Source organism: Lissotriton helveticus, chromosome 12 (genome assembly GCF_964261635.1).
Source record: "Lissotriton helveticus chromosome 12, aLisHel1.1, whole genome shotgun sequence".
NCBI lineage: Eukaryota > Metazoa > Chordata > Amphibia > Caudata > Salamandridae > Lissotriton > Lissotriton helveticus.
This window is the reverse complement of record NC_136073.1, coordinates 376,592,386-376,615,326: the sequence shown is the minus strand read 5'-3', so window position 1 is coordinate 376,615,326 and position 22,941 is coordinate 376,592,386. Positions and strand designations below refer to the sequence as shown.

General features: G+C 47.5%; 1 protein-coding gene across 4 annotated transcripts in view; it reads right to left on the bottom strand.

Moving 5' to 3' along the window:
• FAAP24 (FA core complex associated protein 24) overlaps positions 1-22,941 on the bottom strand; it is a 146,992-nt gene that overhangs the window by 108,749 nt on the left and 15,302 nt on the right. For 3 of the 4 annotated variants that reach the window (XM_078670565.1, XM_078670563.1, XM_078670569.1), the window contains exon 2: positions 17,496-17,660. In XM_078670565.1, the coding sequence (XP_078526691.1) occupies positions 17,496-17,607 (112 nt within the window). In that variant the 5' untranslated portion in view covers positions 17,608-17,660. Of the gene's footprint in view, positions 1-17,495; positions 17,661-22,941 lie in introns of those variants that run through there. The other variant, XM_078670564.1, reaches the window with a different exon arrangement.

Below are 22,941 nucleotides of genomic sequence, written 5' to 3'. Positions count from 1 at the left end.
CCGGTTTCTCCTGACGTCGATTTTAATCAGCTGATGAGTCCTATCACTGCTCACGAGTTCGTTTGTTCTGACGAAAGGATTATGGCCTTAGCAGCGGTGCATGGACTAATGGGTCCCTGGGACTTATTCGCGGCAGCGCAGGATTTCTTGGAACTGAGCTTTCTTGAGAACCCACCGAGTTGTCCTCTGATGGTAATAGAGGCTCCAATACTTGAGGAACACGTATGTTCTTTTCCACTTTTGAATTGGATGGCTGAACTGTTTTCGGATGAAGACGGTGATTTCATGCTGGAGGCTGTTGCAGCATATTTTGCTTATACGGTCTTGTCCTAAAAACTTTTCCATGGTTTATTTCCAGCCATTGGACTTTCAGCTTACAAATTTTGCATTTTTTAGTACATTGATTAATTTCCCAGACCTATTGACTTAATGCAAAATATTAGAATTTTTAAAAGTATTTTCATGGCTCGCAGTTCTTGAACTCTGCTTTCATGAAGTTGCCCTTATCTTATCTTATCTTATCCGTCCTCGGATCATGGGGGGGTGTCATATAGCTACTATATATCTTTATAATGCGTTAAGTTAGCATAGGCACATTACATGTTTAAACGCCATTTTTCCTTTTGCTGCTTCTGCACACGACACTTAATTGTTGATTTAGCTTTCAACCTAGTAGTTCGTTGTGATTTACATGAGAATAATATGTTATTACTCTGATATCAGCTTTGCTCAATAAACTATGTCTGTACAGAGAGTGCTGAAGCTTCAGGAACAACAAGATACTGAATTGTTATGAGGTCTGATCTTCGCGCCTTCATAGACATAACATAAGTGCAGCTTCTGCCAACTTTGGCTTTAAGGCGGGTTTTATATTGCTTTGCTTGAGGCACACAAACACACTTGATGCTGTTCGCATGCAGAGAGAGCTGGTGTATGCTGATGTGAGCCCTTCATTCTAGGACACTGAGGTATGGGCCCGCCCTAATTCAACCCAAAGAGACCTTCTTAGCTATTAATATAATATGCGAGTTAGGGAGGGTGAGAAATAAGTGTTGTTAACCCTTATTAATTTACAGCATGGTAACATGCTGTCACCGTTCGCTTTCTATGGACTAGTAACTATGCTTGTAGCTTTGTTGTTGATAATATGTTTACTTGTATTATCTAAGATACTGCGCCTGAGAAGACGGCATTAGTAAATAAACATTTCAAATGCTCACGTGTTCTTCTTTACTCCATGTTCTGGTTTGAAATGATTGTATAACGAAAGAGTGCTCATGTGTTCCACGTAACCCGAGGTTGGTGAGTTCATGTTCTGGTTTGTCTAAACATTGGGAGCTGGTTATGACCAATGAGACACTGTAGCTAGCTCGGTAAGGGGTTTGTTGGGTACTGAGGTGAGTTTTGGGTCACCCTAATTCGCTGAGGTTCCAATCCTCTGTGCACAGTTCTGTGGGAGAACAGAAACCCTGCTACACATCTTTATCTCTATTCTCATAGTATTGTGCAGTAGCCAATATCTGGGCTGAAGAAGCAACAGCCCATGAACTCTCAGAATCTTTTAACTTAGTAGAAAGTTCAGGAAGTAAATTAAAAACAAACTTATCTACAAACAACCTCTGACCACCTTCTGTACTCATGTCCTGACCACTATGATCAATGAATGTTTCCTCGAACCTAGTAAAGAAATCAGACACACTCTCATCTTGCTTTTGTTTGCATGCTGCTAACTTGTCCCAATTCACCCGCAAAGGAGGCATCATAGTTTTCATTAAATTAATAATCCTACCAGGTAGTTCTGCAACTAAGGGTTCAGGTTTGGCACCTCCTACCTGCCGACCATCTGCAGCAGTAATATTAACCCATGTATCTCCTAACTCTGGCGCGTGATCCTCATGACGGATCTTCGCCCACAAGGGTTGGGGAACTACATTACCCATCAACATATCTATGTCAGCTAAATTCATAACACATGCATCAACTGTCTGAGACAACTCCTTGTAATAACCAGCAGGATTTTTACGTGGGTCAGGCAAGGTCTGCTTAAGAGCCAGGACCTCAGCTCTCTTCCAAGGGACATGCACCCACACTCGCTGACAATTACCCGGTGCAGCCACAATACCATGAGCGGCATCAGCCACAACTGCCTCTCTCCATACAGGGGGGACCTCTCTCATAGGATACTGCTTCACTTTTCTCCTAACAGAAGGGTCAGGTTCGAACAATAACTGGAGGTGGAAGTGTAGGAGAGTGGGGTCTGCAATCCCATGGCCACCCCAGATTTTTGCTTTTTGCTTCACTGGTTTACGACTTTCCCTGGCTGTTGGCCTGCTAATCAGACCGACAGCCTAGCTGTTCTCTCTCTAAATTACAACCATGTACCTTAGGTGCATTTTACCAATTGGTACTGGGCCACCTTATCAGTCCCTGTACAGCATACCTTAGGTATCCAGGGCACAGGTGTACCCAGGGCCTACCAGGGGCTGAAGCATGTATTATGCCACCCCTGGCTGGCCACCCAAACAGACACAACTGGCTGCACGACAGCTGGGGCAAGGTGGTGTAAACACCCTTTGCTTTAGATCTAGTATTCCTATATCTAACCCTAAAATGGACACATATATTCCTATCAGTCACTCCTATGGCAGGCCTTATCAATCCTGAAGACAGAGTGTTTGGAATTCTGTGAGATGGTGCTCTGGCATGAGCTGAGCCCGTTTGCAGCTTGCGGAACCAAGTCCAAATAGCTGTTCCATGATAACGCTATACCATATACTCTTAAGTGCATTATAATCCTCGCGGTTAAATGCTAACTTTGGTATAGCATTATCAAAACATGTCGAGTAAGGTGTCATACGAATTGGAATACTAACCCCTCGCCAATTCTGGCGACGGGGTTAGCATTCCACCCTTCTAGAGGGACACGACATGTATGTAACTGTGAACCCCGGTTAAAGTCAGACATAGCCTCAGCTCCACAAAATGGATGCTGCCACCGAGACACAAGTCTGCCCTCCTGCTGCTGGGAGTCCTTCCAGCAACGGAGGCCTGGACAAAGGGTTTCCTGTCAGGGGCGGTGCTAGCACCATCCCAGACAGGATTTTGTGTATCCCAGGTAGGCAGGGCTGAAAGGAAGGTGACTGCAAGTGGCACCCCGGTGCTCACTGTGCATATGCCGGCTCAAACCAGTTCCTGGGGCACACCAGCCCCTGAGCTGGGGAGAGACCGGACAAAGGAGAGGGGTGTAACCACCCCCCTCCTAGTCCCACCCATAGGGCAGGACTTAGTCGCGTGCCAGCCCCTTTTCTTAGGATAAAGGTAGGAGCAGGCCCCCTTCCCAAATTAGATAATCTTGAATCTTGAAACTACTTTCCACGAAAGGAACTCTTGACTCTTCTGAAGACTCTCCCTTGTGGCTAAGGAGTAGCCACCCTGCACCAGCAGGCACCATCGAAGCTCTTGCGGTTTGCTGTAAGTCCATCCTCCGGATCAAGACTGCCCAGCTCGACGAGACCCGGATTCCCTGCCATCTCTGACCTCTACCTACATCATCCAGCCCAGCTGAGATTCGTGGGTGTGACGAGACCCGAGGGACCGGCCATCTTCAAGACCTGCACGATGCTTCACCTGCACGACTCCAGAGAGACCCTCGAGTAAGTGCATTGGGGTTTGAGAAGCCCTAACCCTAAGCAGCTCCAGCACCGAAGTCCAGCCCCCCAGCATCCACGAGATCTGCGTGGGGCCCTTCTGCTTCTTTGCTGCTTGCCACGTTGTCCGGTCACTTGCCCGTTGGCTAGTGACCCTCTTGACGACGTACCACGACGTTTTCACCGCTGGTCTAGGTCCCCTAGACTGGCCCTTGCTTCTTGTCCAACAAGAAGTGCCCTGGACCCTCCTGGTCCCCTCCAGACGCCATCTTGACTCCACCGCGTGGGCTTGCCATTGCCAAGGTTTGTTGCTCAAATCCTGAGTCCAGCTTCGCCGACAGCCTCGTGGGACAGCTCGCACCTCCAGCCTGGTCGCCGACAACGCCTCCTAGCCCGTGTGACTGCAGAGTCCAGCGTCGCCCACTCACCTGGTCGAGGTGACTTCATCCGGTGCCATCCTGGTGCCCACATAATCACTGGCTAGTGATTAAGAACTGAGTCCCCTCTGCTTTCAGGTCGTCTCCTTCACTGATCCAGCCTTGGATCACACCGAACATCTTCACTAGTCGCCTGCCAGCAACTTCTTCTTTCAGGCTCCATAGACTTCAACGAGGATTCTCGACGTCACTCGAACCCTATGCAGCCGCGGCCCCTGGGCTAGGTAACTTGAGTATCTCTGTACTCCAGCACAGGTTCACTATCCAAGTGTCCAGATCCTTTGTCGTTTTCAGTCTATCTAGTCGGATTCGTCCGGAAACAGTAACTTTAGAAACGCTAGCATCCATAGACTTCTTCCTGCATCCCGCGTGAGAGTGCACACTCTGCACCCGATCTCCCTAGGTCTCCTGCTCGTAATCTTAAGGTTCAGTAGTATAGTCCTAGCGATCCTGAAGCCTCTGGAGCTTGTTACTTACCTGCTAGTATTTTGCATTCCACTTTTTGTGTATATGGTTTTTCGTGCCCCTCGGGCATTTGTGTAAATTGTGCAACTTGAAGTATTTTCGTAAGAGTTTTGTATTGTGCTTAGCTCCCTGACTCATAAAGAGTTCAGGGTAGTCTTGTTATAAATAAATATCCTTTATTTTCATAACAACTTGTGTGGTGTCCTTTCACTTGGTGTTCAAGGGGTATATGTGATGGTAAAACAGCTGGCTTAACACGCCCTCTAGAGTTTAGCCTGAAGACTGCTCGTGTCCATGCTACTAGGATAGCTGGTCTGAAAGGTTGACTTACAACCAATCATCAATAAGGGTTGTTTGGTATGATACAAAGTGATCACTAGAATAGTGAGCACTATATATCAGGCCAACTTCTCACATTGGTGTGCAGCGGTTGGGATTTGAGCTTGCTGTTGTTTTACCTCGCACGTATCCTAAGAATATCAATTGAAAGATCACATAAGTACCCAGGTACATATAACTTAACTTAGAATACTCTGAGTTCTACTGAACCAGCTGTTGTAGTGTAACAGGGCTTAGCACACCTTGACTACAACTCTTAGCAAGGGATCAGTAGGTAAACCCATAGTGTAGGTAGGTGCATCACTTACACCACACTAGAAGCATGTCTACCCATGGAGAGTCTTCCGAGACTCCCCTTGTGGCTGTTGACCCTCCACAGGTCACTTCCAGATATGCAGGCCTTAGCTTCCAGGAGATGAGACAATTGTGTACCTCCAGGAAACTAAAACAGGGTTCTAACCCTACCACTCCTTTTCTGTTAGGTCTCTTAGAGACTCATGATGCTAGGAAAGCTTCTCAGACAGATGGGAGCATGCCCCCCTTAGAAGGTACTCGTGGTGACCCAGACTCCAACCTCCCTGAAACAGAAGAGGTGGAAGAGGAAGAGGAAGTCTCTGGGGATGAGGCAGACAATGGTTCTGAGCTAGTCAGGCTTACTAGGGCCAACTTAGACCTACATAGGGAAGGATCTGGGGGACCCCCAGTACTGACCCTAAGCAGGCCTAACTTTGGAGTTAGAAGAGATAGATCTCATTCTAGGGACTCCAACATCTCTGTGCACTCTCATGCCTCTGCTCAGAGGAGAATGATCTCTCCCCAGAGGAGACTGACTTCCCCTCAGAAGAGAACATGAAGCAAGGATGAAACAGGCTAATCTGAGGATTCAGAGGGAAGAAGCTTGCCTTTGCTAGAGAGCAACAGTTAAGTGGGGTAGTCCCCACTGGTGGCAGCAATATCCCTAAGGATAAAGACAGGAGTTTTGACACTAGACACCTTAGTAAAATAGTGCCCCCCTTTAAACAAGGGGATGACATCCACAAATGGATGACTGCTTTGGAGAGGGCCTGCACTGTCCAGTGCATCCCCCAGAGTCAGTGGGCAGCTATTTTGTGGCTCTCCTTTGAAGGCAAAGGTAGAGATAAGCTCCTCACTACTAGAGCTGAGGATGCTAACAATTACCAAGTCTTGAAAAATACACTGATTGATGGGTTTGGCTTAACCACTGAACAGTACAGGTTGCTGTTCAGAGACACCCAGAAAATTCAGTCTCAAGATTGGGCTGACTTTGTAGATTGTGCCACTAAGGCTTTTGAAGGCTGGTTACTGGGAAGTGAAGTTACTGATTACACAGGATTGTATAATCTAATTATGAGAGAACAAATCTTAAGTAATTGTCAAAATCAGTTGTTGCATCAGCACCTTATTGACTCAGATCTGACCTCTCCCCAAGAATTGGGAAAGAAGGCAGACAGATGGGTCAGGACAAGGGTCAAGCAGCAGAACCAGAACCAGGGTGGTGGCCAGAAGAAAGCAGATCCCAAGGGTAATGGGAATAAGCAAAATGACCAGAAGTCTTCAACAGGGCCCCAACAATCCAAAGAGGGTGGGTCCCAGAATTCCCAAAAGAAGAAGAATGGTCAGAAGAAACCATGGTGCCAATACTGCAAAAGTAATACTCACTGGTTTAGTGAGTGCACCAAGAAAGGCCCAACTCCTACCACTACTGCCCCTAAGGCACCTGCACCCCTTAGTACAGTTAGTAGTGGTAGTAATCCTCCTAAGGCTATAGTGGGGTTAACCCTGGGAACTGAGGCGGGCTCTGACTTAGTCAGAACACCTACTCAGGCTGTTCTTGTTTGTACTGGGGACATGAATATGACCCCTACAATAAGTCCCAGTACTCTGGGCAAGTACAGGCAGACGCCTTTGATTAATGGAAAAATGGCTCAGGCCTACAGGGACACTTGTGCCAGTGTCACCATGGTGACACCTAACTTTGTGGACCCTGACCAGGTAATACTGGGAGCAGACTACCTGGTGACCAATGCTAGCAATGCCACTACCTCCCATAGTATGGCACTTGTTAACTTCTCCTGGGGAGGGGTAAATGGCCTCAAAAGGGTTGTTGTTAGTTCAGACCTCCCTGTGGACTGTCTTTTGGGCAATGATTTGGAATCCTCCTTATGGTCAGATGTGGAGTATAGGACTCATGTGGAAATGTTAGGTTTGTCAGCACATGTCCTTGCTGTGACTAGGTCACAGGCCAAGAAATGCCCAGCTGAACTAGTGCTGGATCCTGGAACAATGGACCAGACACTACCCAAGAGAAAGAGCAGTAGGGGTAAGATTGACTCTTCCCCCCTGCCTCAGGAACAGGATCAGCTCTCTCAGGAGACTGACCCCAAGACCCCAGAAGGAACTGTCCTAGAAGAGCTTGAGCCTGAACAGGTTGAGTTTCTTGGGACAGGGGGCCCTTCCAGGGCAGACTTGAGGCAGGCACAGTTAGACTGTTGCTCTCTTGAACCCCTCAGACAGCAGGCTGCTGCTGAGGTTGCAGGGAATGCCACAGGTGCCCATAAAGTGTACTGGGACGATGGACTCCTTTACTCTGAGGCAAGAGACCCCAAGCCTGGTGCTACCAGGAGGCTGGTCATCCCCTTGACTCAGAGGTTTCCTTCTCACCTTGGCCCATGAAATTCCCCTTGCAGGTCACTTAGGCCAGAATAAGACTTGGGACAGGCTTGCCCCACACTTTCACTGGCCCCATATGTCTGAGGACACTAAGAACTTTTGTCGTTCATGTGTCACCTGCCAAGCCAGTGGCAAATCAGGTGGCACAACAAAGGCCCCCCTTATACCACTACCTGTGGTGGGGGTTCCCTTTGAAAGAGTGGGGATTGACATTGTTGGACCAATGGACCCCCCAACAGCATCTGGGCACAGATTTATACTGGTGGTAGTGGATCATGCCACCAGGTATCCAGAAGCTATTCCCCTTAGAACCACTACAGCTCCTGTTGTGGCAAGGGCCCTGGTTGGAGTTTTCTCCAGAGTGGGGTTCCCTAAGGAGGTGATCTCTGACAGAGGTGCAAACTTCATGTCAGGATACTTGACTGCTATGTGGAAGGAATGTGGTGTCAATTACAAATTCACCACACCCTATCATCCACAATGCAATGGGCTTGTTGAAAGATTCAACAAGACCCTCAAAGGGATGATAAAAGGGTTACCAGAAAAGCTTAGGCGAAGATGGGACATCCTTTTACCCTGCCTTCTGTTTGCTTACAGAGAGGTCCCACAGAAGGGGGTTGGTTACAGCCCTTTTGAGCTTTTGTTTGGACATCCTGTAAGAGGACCCCTATGTCTTGTGAAGGAAGGATGGGAGTTACCTCTCAAAAAGCCTAAACTTGACATAGTGGACTATGTACTTGGTCTCCGCTCCAGGATGGCAGAGTACATGGAGAAGGCATCTAAAAACCTTGAGGCCAGCCAGGAACTTCAAAAAGCTTGGCATGACCAAAAGGCTGTCCTAACTGTATACCATGCAGGACAGAAGGTGTGGGTGTTGGAGCCAGTGGCCCCAGCAGCTCTCCAAGACAAATGGTCTGGACCCCACATCATCATTGAACAGAAGGGATAAGTCACTTATTTGGTGGACATGGGAACTCCCAGGAGCCCTCACAGAGTACTTCATGTGAATAGGCTCAAAGCATTTGTTGACAGGGAGGACATGGGCTTGCTCATGGCCACAGATGAGGGACAGGAGGAAGAGAGTGACCCTCTCCCAGACCTGCTCACTCAGAACCCTGATGGTGGGTCAGTGGATGGTGTAGTCTTTTCTGACAGCGCCTCTGAGCATCAGCAACAGGATTGTAGGCAAGTCCTTCAATCCTTCAGACAAATGTTTTCTCTGACCCCCAGTCAGACAAACTGGTGCACACATGAGGTGGACACTGGAGACAGTCTGCCTATAAAGAGTAAAATCTACAGGCAACCTGACCACGTCAGGGACTGCATAAAAACTGAAGTACAAAAGATGTTGGAATTGGGAGTCATTGAACCCTCAGAGAGCCCTTGGGCTAGTCCTGTAGTTCTAGTGCCTAAACCTCACACCCAGGATGGTAAGAGAGAGATGAGGTTTTGCGTAGACTACAGGGGTCTCAATGGTGTCACTAAGACAGATGCCCATCCAATACCAAAAGCAGATGAACTCATTGACAGATTGGCTTCTGCCAAGTTCTTGAGTACATTTGACCTGACAGCTGGTTATTGGCAAATCAGGTTAGCTGAGGATGCCAAGGCCAAGACAGCGTTTTCTACCCCAGGAGGTCATTACCAATTTGTGGTGATGCCCTTTGGTTTGAAAAATGCCCCTGCCACTTTTCAAAGGTTGGTGAACCAAGTTCTCACTGGGTTGGATGACTTTTGTGCAGCATATCTAGATGATATTGCGGTCTTTAGCTCCACCTGGGAGGATCACCTGATCCACCTGAGGAAAGTTTTAGAGGCCCTGCAAAAGCCAGGCCACACTATCAAGGCTACTAAGTGCCAGATAGGGCAGAGTCAAGTTGTATACTTGGGCCACCTTGTAGGTGGAGGCCAAGTTCAACCTCTGGAGAGCAAGATACAGGCCATAAAGGACTGGGCTCCTCCAACCACCCAGACACAGGTCAGAGCTTTCTTGGGCCTGTCTGGTTATTACAGGAAATTTGTCAGAAATTATGGAACCATTGTGACTCCACTTAATGACCTGACAAGTAAGAAAATGCCAAAGAAAGTTCAGTGGACAGTTAGCTGTCAGAAGGCATTCGATGACCTAAAGCAGGCCATGTGCACTGCACCTATTCTCAAGAGTCCAGACTACTCCAAGCCATTCATTGTCCAAACAGATGCTTCTGAGTTGGGTGTGGGAGCTGTTCTATCTCAGCTGAATATTGATGGTCATGACCAGCCCATTGCTTTTATAAGCAGAAGGCTGACCCCTAGAGAGAAACGTTGGTCAGCTATTGAGAGGGAGGCCTTTGCTGTGGTTTGGGCCCTGAAGAAGTTGAGGCCATACTTGTTTGGTACTCACTTCAAAGTTCAGACCGACCATAAGCCCCTCTTATGGCTAAATCAAATGAAGGGTGAAAACCCCAAACTTCTTAGGTGGTCCATTTCCCTACAGGGGATGGACTTTACAGTGGAGCACCGCCCAGGAACTGACCATGGTAATGCAGATGGTCTCTCCAGGTACTTCCACTTAGAGCAAGAAGACTCACCTGGTCAAGGTTAGTTTAATGTCCCTAAGTTTGGGGGGGGGGGGGTTATGTAGGAGAGTGGGGTCTGCAATCCCATGGCCACCCCAGATTTTTGCTTTTTGCTTCACTGGTTTACGACTTTCCCTGGCTGTGGGCCTGCTAATCAGACCCACAGCCTAGCTGTTCTCTCTCTAAATTACAACCATGTACCTTAGGTGCATTTTACCAATTGGTACTGGGCCACCTTATCAGTCCCTGTACAGCATACCTTAGGTATCCAGGGCATAGGTGTACCCAGGGCCTACCAGGGGCTGAAGCATGCATTATGCCACCCCTGGCTGGCCACCCAAACAGACACAACTGGCTGCACGACAGCTGGGGCAAGGTGGTGTAAACACCCTTTGCTTTAGATATAGTATTCCTATATCTAACCCTAAAATGGACACATATATTCCTATCAGTCACTCCTATGGCAGGCCTTATCAATCCTGAAGGCAGAGTTCTTGGAATTATGTGAGATGGTGCTCTGGCATGAGCTGAGCCCGTTTGCAGCTTGCGCAACCAAGTCCAAATAGCTGTTCAATGATAACGCTATACCATATACTCTTAAGTGCATTATAATCCTCGCGGTTAAATGCTAACTTTGGTATAGCATTATCAAAACATGTCGAGTAAGGTGTCATACGAATTGGAATACTAACCTCTCGCCGCCAATTCTGGCGACGGGGTTAGCATTCCACCCTTCTAGAGGGACACGACATGTATGTAACTGTGAACCCAAGTCTGCCCTCCTGCTGCTAGGAGTCCTTCCAGCAACGGAGGCCTGGACAAAGGGTTTCCTGTCAGGGGCGGTGCTAGCACCATCCCAGACAGGATTTTGTGTATCCCAGGTAGGCAGGGCTGAAAGGAAGGTGACTGCAAGTGGCACCCTGGTGCTCACTGTGCATATGCCGGCTCAAACCAGTTCCTGGGGCACACCAGCCCCTGAGCTGGGGAGAGACCGGACAAAGGAGAGGGGTGTAACCACCCCCCTCCTATTCCCACCCATAGGGCAGGACTTAGTCGCGTGCCAGCCCCTTTTCTTAGGATAAAGGTAGGAGCAGGCCCCCTTCCCAAATTAGATAATCTTGAATCTTGAAACTACTTTCCACGAAAGGAACTCTTGACTCTTCTGAAGACTCTCCCTTGTGGCTAAGGAGTAGCCACCCTGCACCAGCAGGCACCATCGAAGCTCTTGCGGTTTGCTGTAAGTCCATCCTCCGGATCAAGACTGCCCAGCTCGACGAGACCCGGATTCCCTGCCATCTCTGACCTCTACCTACATCATCCAGCCCAGCTGAGATTCGTGGGTGTGACGAGACCCGAGGGACCGGCCATCTTCAAGACCTGCACGACGCTTCACCAGCACGACCCCCGAGAGACCTTCGAGTGAGTGCATTGGGGTTTGAGAAGCCCTAACCCTAAGCAGCTCCAGCACCGAAGTCCAGCCCCCCAGCATCCACGAGATCTGCGTGGGGCCCTTCTGCTTCTTTGCTGCTTGCCACGTTGTCCGGTCACTTGCCCGTTGGCTAGTGACCCTCTTGACGACGTACCACGACGTTTTCACCGCTGGTCTAGGTCCCCTAGACTGGCCCTTGCTTCTTGTCCAACAAGAAGTGCCCTGGACCCTCCTGGTCCCCTCCAGACGCCATCTTGACTCCACCGCGTGGGCTTGCCATTGCCAAGGTTTGTTGCTCAAATCCTGAGTCCAGCTTCGCCGACAGCCTCGTGGGACAGCTCGCACCTCCAGCCTGGTCGCCGACAACGCCTCCTAGCCCGTGTGACTGCAGAGTCCAGCGTCGCCCACTCACCTGGTCGAGGTGACTTCATCCGGTGCCATCCTGGTGCCCACATAATCACTGGCTAGTGATTAAGAACTGAGTCCCCTCTGCTTTCAGGTCGTCTCCTTCACTGATCCAGCCTTGGATCACACCGAACATCTTCACTAGTCGCCTGCCAGCAACTTCTTCTTTCAGGCTCCATAGACTTCAACGAGGATTCTCGACGTCACTCGAACCCTATGCAGCCGCGGCCCCTGGGCTAGGTAACTTGAGTATCTCGGTACTCCAGCACAGGTTCACTATCCAAGTGTCCAGATGCTTTGTCGTTTTCAGTCTATCTAGTCGGATTCGTCCGGAAACAGTAACTTTAGAAACGCTAGCATCCATAGACTTCTTCCTGCATCCCGCGTGAGAGTGCACACTCTGCACCCGATCTCCCTAGGCCCCCTGCTCGTAATCTTAAGGTTCAGTAGTATAGTCCTAGCGATCCTGAAGCCTCTGCAGCTTGTTACTTACCTGTTAGTATTTCGCATTCCAATTTTTGTGTATATGGTTTTTCGTGCCCCTAGGGCATTTGTGTAAATTGTGCAACTTGAAGTATTTTCGTAAGAGTTTTGTATTGTGCTTAGCTCCCTGACTCATAAAGAGTTCAGGGTAGTCTTGTTATAAATAAATATCCTTTATTTTCATAACAACTTGTGTGGTGTCCTTTCACTTGGTGTTCAAGGGGTATATGTGATGGTAAAACAGCTGGCTTAACACACCCTCTAGAGTTTAGCCTGAAGACTGCTCGTGTCCATGCTACTAGGATAGCTGGTCTGAAAGGTTGACTTACAACCAATCATCAATAAGGGTTGTTTGGTATGATACAAAGTGATCACTAGAATAGTGAGCACTATATATCAGGCCAACTTCTCACAGGAAGTCTAGACCTAAAAGTGAGTAGTGTCTCTACCGCTTCCTCAACATCGGAACCCACTATCGTTCCTTTAGCAAATTCAGACTGAACATTAAACAATTCCAATGGAATTGAACCCAACTCATTATCTTCCCACTCCTGACGAAGGAAGGTACACAGGACATCAAAAACATACCTTTGTTTTGGTGCCTCCCACTGTAGGAAGATATCCATAACCACTTGTGGACCGTACTTGGAGGCATTCGAAACCCATCTACGAGCAAGGAGATCTAACACTGCCCGCTCTTCGGGACCAGGAAGCTGACTACGTCTCTACTTACGTTCAGAAACAGGGGTCATATTTAGTGACCCAAAGAAAGGAGACAAAAGACTAGTGACAGTCTCAGTCATTCATTGCCGAGCAGAAGGAGCAGAAGTTGACATGAGGACAGGAGACAAAGTGTTTTGAGGCAAGAGAGACGTAGGGACAGAAATAAGAGAAGTCGAAGATAAAGGAGTGTAAGGCAAAGGAGTTTGAGGCAAGGCTGGTGACAAAGCTGGCGGCCCTGGAGGGGGCTGCGCCGCGGAAGGAAGAACCACCTGTGAAGCAACAGGTGGCGGAACAACAACAGGGGGTTGAACGACAACAAGGGGTGCAACAACTGGAGGTAACGGAGGTGCAGTAGCACCCTGCACATAAGGGGGTGGTAATCTCAATAAATGTGACATCAAAGGATCCTTTTCAGGGTCTTCAGTCACATTTGAAAGGGGAGGTGGCAAAGCCGGGTAACATTTGTCAATGGCCATGCAATGTTGTCTGACACTTCAATCGCACGATCTTATTCATCTTCCTTAAACTGCCTAGCAGCTTGCATTAGCGACATTCCTTTCCTTCCAATCTCTCTTAGCTTGCTTAATTTCTCGCTGTTTGGCTTCCTTACGCCAAAGGCGGAAAGAGTCAAACATCGCCGGCCGGGCTTTCTTCTTAAATAGCGCAACTTCTAGGTTATCTAAAACATCTGATTCAAAACTACCATGTTGGGGCCATCGTAAAACACCATCTTTCCTTGTATAACGGACCCATACTTTATTAAAGGTAATGGGACCCACACCATGCTTTGAATAGAGATCATAGGTTGGAGTTCCAACCGGAGGTATCGGACACGAGTCCTCCAAATCGGGAATCCTTATTACAACTACAACAAAACCATTTCCTAATTTTGCCAAAACCAGGCATCTTTAGCTCACTAGTCTTGCTTCAAACTTCAAGGGGTTATCAAAAATGATACACTCGTAAATATACGAACCCCTTGGCTTCGACTATTTCAATGGCCGAATCAAAACCAAGAAACAAAACAAAGTCGTGGGAGCGACCCACTTATACCTAACCAAAATGTCTGTCACGCCACCAGAAGACCGTCTAACGTCTCGCCTTACAAATCATCACAAGAGGGTCCAAGACAGGGCAAGTCAGGGCAGCAGTCCTTCGCAGCCGTCGGAAAGGGGAAGCCTCGCAAAAAAAACCTTCAGTCCACGTCGACATGCAGGGGTCAATGAAGTGGCGGCCTCCTCCAAAATTTCCTCACGGGGCTCCTCACAATCTTCGGGCTTGGACCAGTACCGCTGAAGTCGCCCCACATTGGGCGCCAGTTGAAGAACCGGAGTTTAACCCAGCGGCGTCAGGGGCATGCCTATGATCTTCGAGTTCACCTGTCTTGGTATTCAAAGACACTGAATACTTCTGGATGGCGTCAGAGACCAAGTTTATTAGCTGCAGCTAGTAACAGTGCTCCTAGAAATACATCACGGTGTAAATTCTCAGGAGACTGCTCATTTTACCAAGGCGAGACGTCTCCTTTTATACCCAATATTCACATTATAAATGTACACCCACTGCACAAAATTCTAGCCAATAAGATACATTTTCAAACAAAGTATCACATAGCAAAAACTCAATTTACAGTATCCCAACCCAAAAGTTAATTATTAGGAATGTCCCAAATTCTATCTCCACAAGCCGGACAAACCTATAATTGAAAGCATAACCCATGTAATGAAGAAACATAAAAAAAGAAACAGTAACAGATGCTGAACAAGATAAAGCACGTGCAAGGAAACTAAAAAGTTAACGATGTCCTGAACATTGATTGGCAATCTCAGATAAAGATCGATCAGGGAAATTGGCTTTGCGAGGTCAGTTTCAGGTGAAGAGGTCAGTTTCTTACAGTTCATTTCAGAGTCAAAAAGAAACCTAGTTAATGTATACTTGAACTAAGAAGACCAGGCCACTTCGTTCGCCAGGTTACCTTTACAGGCCTACGCGAGGGCAACACAAAATGGTGGCACAGAACAAAATGGAGTCAGACTCGAGAATTACAGAACCTCAGCCGGGGTGGGCTCCCCGACGATCCACACAAGCGGGGTGCCCGGGTGGGACCAGGCCCCCGGAGCATCGGCAGGAGCAGCCGGGGTTGGGCTCCCCGAGCCACGCAAGACATACCTGTAGGAACGGGGTCCGGGTGGGCCCAGGACCCCGGCCGAAGGGCAGACACAGCGTGAGGCAGCCAGGAGTGGCAGCGCGGCTCTCCCCAGAGCAGCGGGAGAGCAGCTGCTCTAATATGCAGGAGGAGAAAACGAAGCGTCCCATAATGCCTTGTCAGGCATTGGGAAAGGCCCTTGTTTCGGCGTCTGGTGGCCCCCTGAGGAGGGGGTCAACACCATTTGCAGGCAAACGTGCAGGGGGAGCTGCAGGAGCATGCAGAATCCCCCCGCACACCGTGAGGAAAGTCCCCCTCCTAAGTCTCTAGGGGACTGGCGGGAAATAACCCCTCAAGGGCTCATCCAGGCCACAATGACATCCTGTGGCTGGAACCTTCGTTCTCCAGCTGGGGGTTAGCCACAAGATGTAGAGGTGCATACTGTAAGGTCAGTATGAGATGCTCAGTCAGGGTTGTGTCTCCCCAGGGCAGGAGAACCTATTTTTAATGCTTGTTGAGATGATGGGGTGAGTCGCCACTGGGATGGTGCCAGTTGGCAAGTCCCTCGCTCCAGGTTGTGTCAACCCACTGCATTAGGGGGCAAGATTATGTGCATACATGGGAGTGGTGGTACTAGACCCCACCCCCAATGCGGGAGAGTTGGAGATGTTATGCAATGTCACAAAGTAATTCCAACAGCTTATTTTTGTAAATTGGTGCATAGTATTAAGTGGCTTGTGTGTTCAATAAATGTACTCTTAGAAAGCAAAGTACAGACTGGACAATAAATTATTGAGTGTTATCTCTGCGCACCTGTAATGGCGATTACTAGCCCACACTACCTCTCTTGAGTAAGCCTTAGATTGCTCTGCAACGCTACCCTCTGAGAGTCAAGCGCTGCAATAGGGTGTTTGGTTCCCAGTGAAGGACAAATGTGACATGTTATTTGTGCAGGCCTCACAGATACTGCCTCGTTTTCCAACACTATTTAATATTACTTGTGCAAGGTGGGTAATCTTCACTCCTTAACTAACGGTGTATGATACAGAAAGTAAACGCACAATAGCCCTGTGGCTTTTTGTCAGACTGCTCTCCTAGAAATTCAATACCAGTGACTAACCAGGCAGTTCGCAAATTCATCAATAACTAGGCAACCAAACTAGAGGCATTGGCCAACAGAACTCTGTGATTTTTAACTTTAAATTAAGAAACTGAAAGGACCAGGTCCCTGACCATGGGAGACCCCAGAAGCATGTGAAGGTCACAATAAGTCTACACCACTCTGCCTCCTCTAAGTAATATTTCAGTCATGACATACCTGAAGAAGTGAAATGGGAGTATGAAAAATGGATGGTAGAAGTGTAGAAAGATAATCAGATATAGATCATTAAAAATGGCAGACATGCCATATTTTATACCCAGTTTAAGTAAACTGCCTGTAAAAATCTTTAGCTTTTTAGTCAATTTTAGGGGAAATGGACTAAAAAATACTCCACTGTTTCTAGGTTTTATTTTTTTGCGACCTACCCCCACCAGAAAAACACTTTGGCAGGATCGGACTTCTCAGAAATACCATAAAAAGTACTGCAATATTTCAAGACTGCCTTTTCAGAGCATGCAAAACTTGCCATACCACAGAGGAATGGCTGGTTTTGTAGGCAGTCAATTATTTTATTACTTAACGAGTGCCCTGAAAGAGATGCCTGAAAAACGTATTTTTAATCTCTTTGGTTGAAACTGTGCTGTAAAATGCACGGTTAGATCACATTGAATTTAAAATTACCATGAGAAAAATCAACCTTGAACTTAACGATGGAGTCAAACTTGCTTGTTTTGCTTGTTCATTTGGTACCACTTAGGATACGGTGCAGACTGGTTTTCTATTTTTCTAGCTACTCCCATGCTCAGAATCCCCATCTGTCGAATTTTAAACTTCACTAGGCCCCTAGCCTGAATACTGGCATTGCTTTCATTTTATTGGTCCGAATTGTAGTGTTTGGGATATTTATTAGGGAACAAATGCTGGCTCCTGTCAATCACTGTATTCAAGCTTCACTAACTAATATAAAACGACCCACTACTGTAAATATAGAGGATACAAAAACAATGAGTTGGTGACTGTATTATTTGATTTGTAAACATTTCACTTTTTTTTTTTAGAATTGGGCATACCATAAAGTCCTTGTGCCAACTCAGAGCCTCTCCATTTCTCGCTTCCAATGGCATGTCCGTAGGGAACCAACTTTGTTCCGATCTGGACTGGACTGGCCTCCTTTGCCGTCATCCTGGTAAGTAATTGGTTCTCATCAACAGGAACTATATTTTTACTTCAGCATACTAAATGTAAAAAAAGTATAAAAAAAACATCAAATCACATTCTATCATCAACACACCCTAATAAAACTTCTTACATTGTCTTGACGTTTTTAATGAGGAAGCTACCTGCAAAGAACTTAACAGAGAAAATAAACCATTTAGAAGACAAAAATGTTATTACCAGGGAAAGAAAGGTTATAAGGATGTATTGTCATCCTTTGCATATACAAAATACCAATAAAACACAGATTAATCTATTTAACTTTTTTTTACAATTATTTGTTTTGGAGATGGGCTCTGACATTTTATAAACTTCTCTGACATTTTATAAACTTCATGCAACCCTTGAAACGGGAAGTGACTTCAGCACTGAAGAGGAAGAGCAAACTACAGAGCCATTATAACATCAAAAGCGGAAATTAAAGAATAACCAGTAATGCTTCTTTCAACAACCCCCAAGGAAAACTGGGCCCTGAGGGACACAGATGCCAGCATTTCTATGGTAAGAAGTCAGCTGGTGTCCCCAGAACAAGCAATTCCCAATGCATTCCACCCAGTTGTGATGGCTGGCAGCAGGGAGGGTGGGTTACTATCCCGTGGCACAGGTTCCATTTGAGTGGGGAGGGGTTTCAGGCCTTCTAAGAGATGCTGTGAGCCTTGTTATGCCAGTAGACTGTATGTTAGGGAATGACCTTGAGTACACTGCCTGGAAGGCGGTAGAGCTCAAAGCGCATGTGGAGATGCTGGGGTTACCAGAGTGGATCTGTGCTACCACACGGTCCATGGCTACCCGGGAAGGGAGTCAACCAGAGCTGGAGCCTGAAACAATGGCCCAGCCAGCTGCTAAAAAGGGAAGAGCCTGAGAGCGTGGGAAGCCTACCCCGTGGCGGTCACCCCGTGAGATGGCTGGGGCACCTGAGGGGGTCGCACCGGAGTCCACAGAGGTGGACGTTGCTCCCTTGGGGGACCTGCCTACCCCTGTAGAGTGGCAGTTGGAAGGAGGGCCCACCAGGGAGGAGTTGTCAGGCACAGAAGGAGTGCCCCACCCTTGAGGGCATGAGGAGATAGTTCCCGGAAGCATCGCCTGCTGCTTGGGCTTCGGCCTATCACATTTACCGGGAGAACGGCCTCCTTTACAGTGAGCCCAAGGCTCCTATGCATGGGTCATCAAGGGCCTTAGTGGTCCCCCAATGCTACAGGGCCTTCCTTTTGGAGTTCGCTCACAAGATCCCTTTGGCGGGACACTTGGGTCAAGACAAAACCTTTGCTAGTCTTGTCCTACATTTCTATTGGCCCAGGATGAGATTTCCTCAGATACATTCTGCAGGTCCTGTGTGACCTGCCAAGCTAGTGGAAAAACACAGACCAAACTGAAAGCCCCCCCTGGAATCACTACCTGTCGTTGGCACGGGACTCACGTCTGAGCATACCCGTCCCACTCGGGGTGACAAATGCAAAAACAACAGGTGATGGACAGAATGCAGAACAATGTCATTCATTCACCCCAGTACAGAGATCTGGGCCTAAATCCATTGTTTTTTTGCTCACCATGCAGTTCCAGTTTGAACCCAGCCATATGCAAATCAGTCTTGACCCTGTGCCCCATGGGAACAGTCCAGCCCGAACTGCCTAGCCAGGTTCCTCCCTGGACTGGAAACAAGCATCCAAGGACCGGTTTCGGGCTTTCAGCCCTCATCAGCCTGGATAGCTTGATTCCAGTGGCATGGAGAGCACGGGACTCACGTCTGAGCATACCCGTCCCACTCGGGGGTGACAAATGCAAAAACAACAGGTGATGGACAGAATGCAGAACAATGTCATACATTCACCCCAGTCCAGAGATCTGGGCCTAAATCCATTGTTTTTTTGCTCACCATGCCGTTCCAGCGATGGCACGAGCCCTGATGGGGATTTATACCAGAGTGGGTTTATCCAAAGAGGTTGTGTCTGACAGGGGCACTAACTTTATGTCTGCCTATAAGCAAGCCACGTGGAAGGAGTGTGGAGTTACTTATAAGTTTTCCACCCACTGACCAATAGTCTCATGGAGAGGTTTAACAAGACCCTAAAAGCCATGATCAGGAGTCTGCCTGAGGAAAAAGTGAGATGTCCTCTTGCCCGGTTTGTTTTTCTCCTACAGGGAGGTACCGCAGAAAGGGGTGGGCTTCAGCCCCTTCAAGCTGTTGTGCGGTCATCCTGTGAGGGGACCTCTCAGCTTAGTGAAGGACGGTTGGAAGAAGACTCCTAGGAGGCTTCCCCTAGATGTAGTGAGCTACATGCTGGCCTTCCGCAGCCAGATGGCAAAGTTGTGGAAGCAAGCTGCTGACAACTTAGAGGCCAGCCAAGCGGTAATGAAGGAATGTTACGACCAAAACTCTCACCCTGTGGAGTTAGAACCTGGACAAAAGGTGTGGGTCATGGAACCTGGAGAGCTCAGTGCCCTCCAGGACCGTTGGACTGATCCCTACGAGATACTTGAAAAGAAGGGTAAGGCCACTTACGTGGTGAACCTTAAGACCCCCAGGCAACCCCACAGGCATCCACCAGCCGAGCACCGTACTCCAGAACAATGAGAATAGCGGCCATCGGAGACCAGCTAACAATATAGTGGGATCATAATGCAGAATGAGCGGACGGACAGTCGTCACGAGGAGCCAAGAAGGGAACCACTGAACAGATTCACCAAGACATTTTTGACATAGTTCTAAATTAAAAACTATTTTGTGCTACTTTTATCCAGAGACATGGTGATTTTTTTTACTTTTATTTATTTATTTTCCCAAAAACCTTTATTTGCGTACACAGTCATAATACACAGCGTATAGCCTACAACCCAGGGGCCGGCAGCAAGATTTCGATAGTGTTTCCATCATTTCTGGTCACCCCTTACATAGCCCATTAGCCGACATCCCGGAGGTCCGGCGGCTTTCAGTTACCCTGTGTTACAAGTGTCTTCAGTATATCAGCAGATCAGTTAAGCCAGGCCCGGTTGCCCTCCTCGCGTGTGGGGGTGTCATGGGTTGCCCCTATTCGCCGTGGTCACCTCACTAACATGCTTGCCTGAGGCTGTTTCAGTGTCACAAAAAAAAAACTACCCCCAACTACCCCCCCCCCAACCTCAACTTGCCAGATTCGAACCCTCCCCGCTCATCCTCTCACACCCAGCCGTGCTTACGGTCTCACCGCTTCCGACCCAGGAGAGGTCCATCTATACTCGTGGTCTGTCCCTATGTCATCTAGATTAATGGAGACATGGTGATTAATGTAATGTTTAGAATGCCAACAACAGAAAATCATCATCCAAGGAGACAATCACTCGACAAGCTGCACCTGGATCTCGGCAAGAGACAGGCCTACAATCATGGGGTTTTCATAACTACTCAGTCTCCTCATGGATAAACATCAGAGTTGTTTAACTCAACCCTTGTAAAAGTATGCTGGGAGGGCCTACAGTATGCAAATAAGGGAGGCAACACAATGGCCTCCAGTTTACACGCATACACATTTGTTTTGTTTTCCAAAATGGTGAATAAAGTACATTGCTTCGAATCATTCCCCCTTGTCAAGAGACCAGGAGAAGAACTATCTTGTTAGGAGCATCATAGAAGCTAAAGGAATACATCACAAAACTTACCTAGGATTGTTAAACCCCTCAAACTTCAAATAAGAGTACTGCTTCCGCTGCATAGTTAGTGATCCCAATACAGTAAACAAAAGGGTCAGGCTATTTTCTATCAGATGGTGATCAGAAATCACAAGGCTGGCCCTCAACGATTCATATAGGGAAAACTTGACAGAGAGCAAAGGGATGACACGCCCATCAGAAAATGAAAGGTAGGAGAGGGTCACTGGAGTAAGAAAAGCAACCACATACAGGACGTGCCTAATGGAAAGATGATTGTAAATAAACAAGAAGCAAACACACTTAAGGACAGGCATGACCTGTACTTTGTACAGGCCGGGGTTTCAAGGAAATACAGGGACAATAAAACATTTACCAACACTAACATCACAAGAGACAAACACATCTACGTGTGATAAAACAGTGGTAAAACAGTGAGGTATGTTACCACAAAATACACAGAGAGGTATCCAAGAAGAAGCAGACAAAAAGAAACGACGTAGACCAGTGGAAGAAGAGAATAACATATCGAGTTAAACAAGTGGCAGGTTCATTTTAGCATCTGTTAATAGTCTGCCCTTTAATTAACATGCTGAACTAACTAGCAATTGTTATGACATTGCTGCTGGGACACAAAGGAGCGTATTACAAGGTGCTTAAACCCCTAGTTGTGGTCTCAGACATCTAGCAGTGGGAAGAGTGATAGAGCGTGACTACGTAGGAAAAGCCATTAATAAGACTCAAATCAGACAGGGCAGGCTAAGTCCTTAAATGCCTCACAAGGTGGAAACGCCTTACTACACAATAAATGGGCTAGTCTTATTTAGTAGGTACTGGCAATCTAATGGGGAAAGTGAGGCTGGGGCTAGCTGTGGAGTTCAAATAAAGTGCCCTCTGCAGACACATATCTAAAATGCAGATTGTAAAGGAACTTGTTCTAGAGTTAGAAAACGTAGCTCTCTCAACTGCCTACATCATGTGTGTGCACAATAGTCCTGTGGATCTGCATAGGACTACTTTAAAACAGCTGATCAATGCGTCACAAACAACACACTCTGATTTCCAACTACCAGACTGTGAAACCATACTAAAATGAATCATACCCCACACCCAAATTCACTCATGTCATCCTTTTAAATCTACACATTTCAAAAATACAACCCGGCTTCCAACAATTAATGAGGCACAATCTCTACCGGAATTTTCCATCATCCACATCTTAACCAATAAGCAGATGACCAAAGTTCTAGTAGGCTGTCAAGGGTCCCAGTCACCCCGCAGAATCTACCCTAGACACCATTTTCAGTGTTCTCATGTTCCTCTGAGTGGAAACAGCACAATCTCTCACGTGGGATGGCTGAACACCATGCCGCTAGCTTTGCTATTGCCAAAACAAGTGTACACAAGCAACCTACCAAAACGTCCGAGGCACAAAGTCTCCCAGCTATAGAAATCTATATAGTAAACCAGCCCTGCCATGTACCACGCATCAAGCATTCGTATAACAAATTTCAGTGTGGTGGTCCGCATCACCGTACTGAAACGCAAAATCACGCAATATGGACTTATATTTGAATTGTTATGCGTGAACTATTGATCCTATGATTAGTCCGCGCTATATAAAACTTTATAAATAAATAGCGGCTAGCGGCACTCAACTACTCAAGCCGAGCACTGCTA